Raw genomic sequence first — 7,602 nt, 5'->3', positions numbered from 1 at the left:
TTGTGTTGTCCCTCTGTGATAATTTTTCTTTTCTTTTCTTTTTCTTTTTTGGTGCAGGTCCTGAGGCTTGAACTCAGGCCCAGGCACTATACCTAAGTTTTTGCTCAAGGCTAGCAGTCTACTGCTTGAGCTACAACTCCACTTCCAGCTTTTTGGTGATTAATCAGAGATATGAGTCTCACAGACTTTCCTGCCCAAGCTGGCTTTGAACAGCAATCATCAGATCAGCCTCCTGAGTTGCTAAAATTATAGGAGGATCATGGTGCCTGACTATAATTTCTCTACTATCTCCATCCATTGGGTCATTTTTTTCTCCTTCTACTCTCAGAAATTGTTAGTCTTAGGCATCATATCACACAGATGCATTTGACTGAAAACATTGAAAAGGAAAAAAAATACTGGGCACTTTGCCACAGCCACTCAAAACTGTGGTAGAAAGATGCAAGATAATGTCTATCAGGTGTCTTCTGTATCAGAAGAAATTTTAGAGATTCTATATTGATTCACTAAATGTGGTATTTCTTCATGCCATAGTAAAAACGTGACATGTCTGGTGTCTATCCTAGAGTGGCCCGCTATTTAGTCAGGGAGAAGGGCTCACTATACCATGTGATGGAGCTTGATGCTTGAGATTGGTTCCAGTCTAAGCAAAAGCTTAGATCTCTCTGAGATCTTGGTGAGTAAATGGAAGCTGGCAGAAGATTCAGATTGTAGCAGGGAGAAAGGATACAGAGACCCCCAGGCCTGGAGTATAGTCTGGAGCCCATTGAAGAAACATGGGAGAGGGTGGACAGGGTACTGTGAGAGTGTATAATAGAACAGCCCAGTCTGAGCGTGGGAAATTCAGTATCAGGAAGAATAAGCTGGAGATTGTTAGGCAAAGTGTGTGGCTCAGGGCAGGGGCAAAGGGAAAGAAAAGCTACGGTTGGAGGCACTTTTGCACACAGGCTCTGAGGAGGGGGTGTGGTCCACTGTGAATTGAAGGGCTGATAATAGGAAAGGAGCCAGACACTCCATTTTGTGGTGTCTTGCAGAGTTTCCTTCAAGGGCAGAAAAGTGAGGGCTATGTTTGAGGCTTCCTCTGTGACAAGGGACTGCTGATATAGGTAAAAGCCATGAGAAGCTGGCAGCAGAGAAGAAGGCAGGGGGAAGGCAGGGGCATGCAGCTTTAGTGCCAGCCTGTCCTCAGTGGCCATTTTATCTTTAGGATTAAGTAGTGGAAAGACAGGCAGTTCTAGACTTTTCTGCTTCTACCCTCTCCCAGGCAGCAAATGTGACAAGAGGGTAAAAGGTGTCACACTTCTTGTCACCTTTAGGGTCACATCAGGGAGAAAGTGTATTGGTAGGGTTAGAGCCTCATCTGTGCCCTGATTCTAATGCTGCACAGGAAAGGAGACCTAGCGCCACTCTGAGCCATCAAGACCCTAGACCTGTAAGTTATACATAACTCCACAGACATCTGGAGTTTGTGTGGCTCCCCACAAGGGAAGCATACAAAGGATCTGTTCTATGGGAACAGCAGTGAGAATGACCTCCTTACCCACAGCTAGTCTGGGCCTACCCTTGTCCCACTGAGAAACCACCTCCACCCTACCAACAGCCTAAATCTTTCCAGGAAGGAAAGCATTGGCCAGTGGTCACATAGTGATAACCTAGCCCATAACATACTACTTTTTTTTTTTTTGGTCAGTTGTGGGGCCTAGGCTCTTTTTGCTCAAGGCTAGAGCTCTACTACTTTGAGCCACAGCACTACTTCCAGTTTTCTGGTGGTTAATTGGAGATAAGAGTCTCACAGCACTTTCCTGCCTGGGCTGGCTTTGAACTGTGGTCCTCAGATCTCAGCCTCCTGAGTAGCTAGGCGTGAGTCACCAGTGCCCAAAAACATGCTTCTTTTTTTTAAATCATTCTCCCCTTCCTGCCTCTAATGTGGGTGTCAGGTAATAACAACCCCAGAAAATCTGTTCAGGGGGCTTCTAAGGATGACCAAAGAACCTAACCCAGACTAAGCTACCTTCCACACCTTTTCTCCTTGTCACTTGCCCTAACGCTCTTCAGCAGTTTTTTGGGCTGCTGGCCACTCCTGGGAAAGTTAGCTCTGGTTCTGATTTTCCCTATGTGGCACTTAGTCCTTAGGGCAAGGGGTAAGGGTTATGATGTCCAGGAAAAGGCCAAAGAATTACAGGGTGACTAGACCCAGAAAGACACAGAAGAGTCCTGAAGTAGAAAACAAGTGGAAGGTTCTTCACCCTAGGCATGACACTGAGAGAGAGAAGAAAACTGGCCTAGGGTGGAGACAATCCTTGGGGAAGTTCTGTGCCCAGAGGAAGGGTGAGGCCCTCAGAGAGGCCAAGGACTCTCCCTCAAGGGATTTAACGTGCTGCGCACTACATTATCTCAACAACTTCTTCCTTGGTAGCCTGGATCTGTTAGGAGGGAATCCAAGGCTTTCTACCGAGAGCAGGAGCAAATGGGAGAAAAACATTGATGATGACACATACCAGATTCCATGAGAACCATTTGGTCTCCTCAGAGTCCTCCTGGCCCTAGGTGGCCCTTTGAGCTTCCTTCAGCTTTTTAGGAAAAAGAGGTTTCACAAATCCTACCAGGTAGTGTTTGATGGTCAGCCAGTTCTCGCTATGGGTCCCTCCAAGCCACACAGAGAGTCACAGGAAAGGGCAGGCTGCTAAAGTGGAGGAGCTGGGCGCAAAGCCCAGTTCAGATATAGGTAAACTCATCACCAAGATCTCCCAGTATGTAAGAGCCAGGCGAGTTTAGGTTTCCCACCAAGCTCAGTGAAGTATGCCTGCCATTTAGACTCCCCTCTTGCCTGCTGGCTGGGGTAGGAGAAGCAGAACTCTATGGAGCTCAGATTCAGATATTGGGGTTCATGGGCAGTCTAGTGACTACAGGAGGCTGAAAGAACAAAGCTCTGCTAAGGCTAGGCACTGACAGTCACTCTGCTTCCCAGCTGACATCCCTGCATCCATGTCCAAGCAACACCATTCCTTTGCACCTCCCATTCCCAAGTGGCTGGCTTAAGGGATTTAGGGTGACCTGGGCAGAATATCCCAGAACAGCCAAAGTGTTGAAGGGATAACACTTGAACTACTTCACCTTGTGTCTGGGACAGAAAAGAGAGCATGTGCCTTTGTGAAGCCTGCTTTAGCCCTTGACTCCTTGTCACAGCGGAAAGAAAGAGTTGGCACCAAAGCCTTATACTTGGGAAGAGCACTGACCCAGCATCCAGGGTCTCTCGCAGCAGCTGATCTAGGACCCCCAGGAGCCCTCAAAAATAGACAGACCTCACCCTCCGCAGTGGACAGTGAACAGATAAGAGGAGTCAGATGAGTGGAGACCCCTTGCAGTGGGATGCCAGGTTGTCAGTGGCTATCCAACCCCACTTTAGAAAATCACAGAGAGCTCAGCCTGGAGGTAAAAGCCTTGGTCATAAACCCTTGCTATTTCTGGGCCTCAGTTTCCTTATTTATACAATTAGAGAGTAAAATGATATACTTGCTAAAGTATCTCCTGGACCTACATTTTCACAAATTCTGGGCTGGAACCCAAATGACTTGCCTTGGTAGCCCCCTGTTGGCAGGCATAGGGCCTCTGCCTGGCACTGGGACCTCTGCCAAGGCTTGGCCCAGGACCTGTCTTCTGTCTCATCCCTACTCCTGCGGGGAAAGTGGAGAGAGCCAAATCTGCAGAGGGGCAGGCTACGTCAGGACTCCAGGTCAGAGCCCAGCTAAAAGCTTTTGATTTCCCTAAGAGGCATCTGAGGCACGCTGGCTATGCATTAATGGAAGGGACTCATATGACTTTCCCAGGGCAGGGCTGCCAGTAGGAGGAATATATAGGATGTGTGTACACAGGAGGATAATATTGAGGGGAGGATACTGAGGTATCATATACCCAAGCAGGCCATATTGGTACAAAAGGTGTCTTTATTGAGGTCTGGGTAAGAATTAGGCACTTGGCCAGAGCAGCAGCTTAAATATGAGGCAAGCAGGCAGGAAACAGCCATGCCCGGGACCAGGCTAGGGTGGTGAGGCTATAGGCAGAGACTGTCCCCCAACAGAGGTCAGGGGAGGCAAGAGTGGAAGAAGGGGACACAGAGTAGTCTGGGTCAGAGGCCTGGTGGACTGGCCCCATGGGGCTGGGCAGGAAGCTCTGGGTGGCAGGTCCAGCAGGGAGGAGACCAGGCTTTCTTGCTCCAAGTGCCCCTTTAAGCCCGGGTCTGAGCCTCTGGCGGGGGCAGAAGCACTGAAGACCTTCCTGGGGCTCACTTCTTCACCTTGGCATCGTAAGTGCCTGCGTTCTTGTAGGCACTCACATAGCCACTGTCGTCCAGGATGTCCTGCCGCCCGGCGATGCCCTTGCCCTTGCCGCTCTCATCAAAGCGCTCTTTGTGGGAGCCAGTGTACTTGCTGGTGTCAGTCAGCCGGTCCACAGCACCTCCTGTTTTTGCTTTCTGAATGGACAGAGTTTCCCCGAGGGCTTTGGGTGAGGGAGCCCAGCCCTTTCCCACCCGCAGCCAAGATTCCCCCGCGTCCCTCTCATTAACCATCAGAGATCCATCCGTGGGACACTTACGGTAACACCCAAGTTGGCTGGTTCCTTGCCTGCCACCAGCTGGCAGATGGCATCAAAGGCCTCCTCCTTGCTCTTCCCCTTGAACCGCTTGGTTGCCAGCTCCTCTAGGGCCTTCTTGAACTCCTCATAGTTGATAACCCGAGCAGACTTCCCCCTGCCAGGCATATGGGCACCATAAGGCCAGTGCCCTTGTTGCTGGCCTCCCTAAATCCCTCCCTCAATTCCCCACCTGCGAACATGAGAAGCAGGGGCTGCCCAGGGCTCACTTGACTTTGGAGAAGACGATGTCAACATCAGTCCCTGTCACAGCTTTTCCATCAGCCACCTTGCAGTCTTTGCACAGCTTGGCCCAATTCTTGCCATTCATCTCTTGCCCACTGGCTTTGGGGTCACCATGGATGGCAAATTTGCGGAAACTCTCCTCCAGCCCAGCTACATCCGTGCTTGCTGCCATGCCAGCCTGTGAGGACCCGCTTCAGTCACCTCCCAAGCAAGCTGCTCCTCCCCTCCCCCAGGCCCAAGCCGCCCCTGCCTCCACCTCAAAGCACTGAGCCGCCAGCACCTCTGCTGCAGACCTTCAAAGGTGAGGTTGGGCTGTCTGAGTAAGGGGTCCATGTTTAGAGTCTGCCTAGTCCCCACAAGAGCCCTGGGTGGAAAAATTCTGTTGCTTAGTGCCAGCCAGCCCTGGCTCTGAGTAGGGCTTAGAACATGAAATCATGATGCCCACACCAGGCTAGGAACAGAACAGAGTGGCACTGTCCAGAAAGACTGTGCAGGCAGCAGCTGAGGGCCATGGCTTTGTCTGGCCCTGGCACAAAGCCTGCTTGGGTGGAAGTAAGGGTGGCAGAGCAGCTCCCCCCCCCACCAGGAAGCTCCATGCCCAATCTGGGTCAGTGCCAGGCCAGGCTGTTGGTTGGGCAGGTGTGGAGTGAGACTGTAAGGGTCATGAAGCCCCAGCAAGCCCCAGCCCAGGCCTGAGAAGGGAGCAGGAGCAAGGGCAGGAAAGGCATGCCCTAGGCAGGGGTGCAGCTGGCCCAGCCTGGGCCTTGTTACTATTTGCTATTAAACAAAAACATGAGGGGAGTGGAGCTTGGGGCTGGCCTGGCCACAGTTTGTGAAGCCTGGAGACAGTTGCTAAGGGAGTGTGGTGCTGCTTGGAGAATGTTGCTAAGGACAGGATGGTGTCAGGGCAGCTCAGGGAGAAGCTCCCAGTGCTGCTGGGCTGGGCTGGGCTGGGCTGGGGAGCAGGGGCCCAGGGGTGGGGCACACCAACACTCCCAGTGCCTAGGGCACAACTGTGGTTTCTTGGCCCTTTGCCACCCATTGGAGATGCAGCTCTGAGTTAATGAAATTTAGGAGGAGCAGGAGATTAGAAGCAACCCCTTGGGTGGGGGTGGTAGTAGTAGTTCCCAAAGTGGGGGCTGCCAAGTGGGACCAGGGCTTTGGTTCTGTGGTACTCCATTGAAGAATACATCCCCCTGTCTACATCTCAGGCTCCATTGATGTTCCCGGCCCACACCCTGACCACCCCTCACCACATCAGTCCACGTTCCCACACACCAGTCACATGCACTCAGCCCTGGCCTCCACACCCTGGGCCTTGAACCCCTGACCACACCTTCAGCTCTGTACTGCAGTCTCCTCCGTCCACACCCATAGCCCTGGGATTGAGGGAGGGCCTGACCCTTTCCTCTGCTTCTACCACTCTACTTCACCCTACCCTCAAGGCCTCCACTGAGACCCCTGGTATACCTCCAGCCCTGCACTAAAAGGATGCCCCCACCATAGCCCTCCACTGCAGGCTTCTAGCCACACCCATAGCTGTCCACTGCAGTCCCCTGACCACACCCGCAGCCCCTGCATTGAAGCTTCATTAAATGCTGCCCTGTACTGAGGCCGCACCTGCAGCCCACACTTGTAGCCTCCCTATCCACACCCTGCAGACCCCCATTACCAGACAGAGACCTAGCTCCTCACCCATAGCCCTTGTCCAAGCCCCCTGCCCACAACTTCAGTGTCCCCTTTGTTCACATACCAGTCCTAACCCTGACCCACACATTGGCATTTCCAGACTCCCAGGCACTATGTTGAGGACCCCCCCCCCCCCCCCGCCCCTGCCAGCCTCCTACTACAGCCTCCCGACCACACCCTCAGTCTCAACCACCATCTTTAACTCTCCTTCCATTGTCCATAGCCTGGGCCTTTGCCTGGCTTCCCTCTCCGGCTACCACTATATTTGACACTGAAAGCCCTTTCCCTGTGATCGTGCACAGTTTCTGTGACTGCGCGCCCAGAACGACTACATCGTGGGGACCGCAGCCCGTGGCACTGCACTCCCTTTCCCTCTCCCTAGGTGCCACCTCCCACAGAAGCCCAAAGCCCTATGCTTTGGTGCACTTAGGGTAATAATGTCCAGGGGAGCTTGGGAGCCACAGGATGCATGCCCCAAAGGATAGGAGGCTCCTACATCCAGTGGGGATCTTGGATCTCCACTCCTTTCTGTGGGAAGATGGACTACTAGGAATCTCGGAGCTGCTCAGGTGGGGAGAACTCCAGGCAACCCTGGGGTCTGCAAGCCAGGGATGGAGTGGCCACACCCCTGAGCCGAGGCCACCCGGGCTGCTCCTGCTAGGACAGCTGCAGTCATCAATCAGCCGAGCACGGAGGTGGGGGCTGGGGGGGGGGGTTGGAACACTCAGCTGGTGTCCTGGACTCTGAACTATCCAGGGCTAGGACCCCTTCCAGGCCACTCCACCCACCCCTTCTAGTGCAGGATACTGGTTAGGGTGGTCGGCTCCTACCGGCTTCTATCTCGTGGCTGCTCCCGCAGCTCGCGTTCAGATGGACAGCACGCAGGAATGGACCGACGGATGCGGGAGACCAAGTGGCTCCGCAGCTCCGCTCCCTGCCGGCTCTGGGGCGGGACTGCAGCCCGGGCGGCTCCTCCGTATTATCCCCTGTTTCTCGGTCTCCATAGAGACAGCGAGTCCCACCCCCAGGCTGTCTCGG

The 7,602-nt window shown here is 53.3% G+C and overlaps 1 protein-coding gene across 1 annotated transcript; it reads right to left on the bottom strand.

Moving 5' to 3' along the window:
• Positions 1-3,926: 3,926 nt before the first annotated feature.
• Positions 3,927-7,525, bottom strand: LOC138815322 (tubulin polymerization-promoting protein family member 3). Its single transcript, XM_070004663.1, has 4 exons — positions 7,395-7,525; positions 4,860-5,053; positions 4,594-4,747; positions 3,927-4,471 (listed from the first exon to the last, which is right to left on the bottom strand). The coding sequence occupies exons 2-4, from the start codon at positions 5,045-5,047 to the stop codon at positions 4,283-4,285; spliced, it is 531 nt and encodes a 176-aa protein (XP_069860764.1). The 5' UTR covers positions 5,048-5,053; positions 7,395-7,525; the 3' UTR covers positions 3,927-4,282.
• Positions 7,526-7,602: the final 77 nt, after the last annotated feature.

The sequence above is a fragment of the Dipodomys merriami genome, unplaced genomic scaffold (genome assembly GCF_024711535.1).
Source record: "Dipodomys merriami isolate MVZ:Mamm:240054 unplaced genomic scaffold, mDipMer1.0.p SCAF_64, whole genome shotgun sequence".
Classification (NCBI taxonomy): Eukaryota; Metazoa; Chordata; class Mammalia; order Rodentia; family Heteromyidae; genus Dipodomys; species Dipodomys merriami.
The sequence above is the reverse complement of the archived record's forward strand: the minus strand, read 5'-3'. Positions and strand labels throughout refer to the sequence as shown.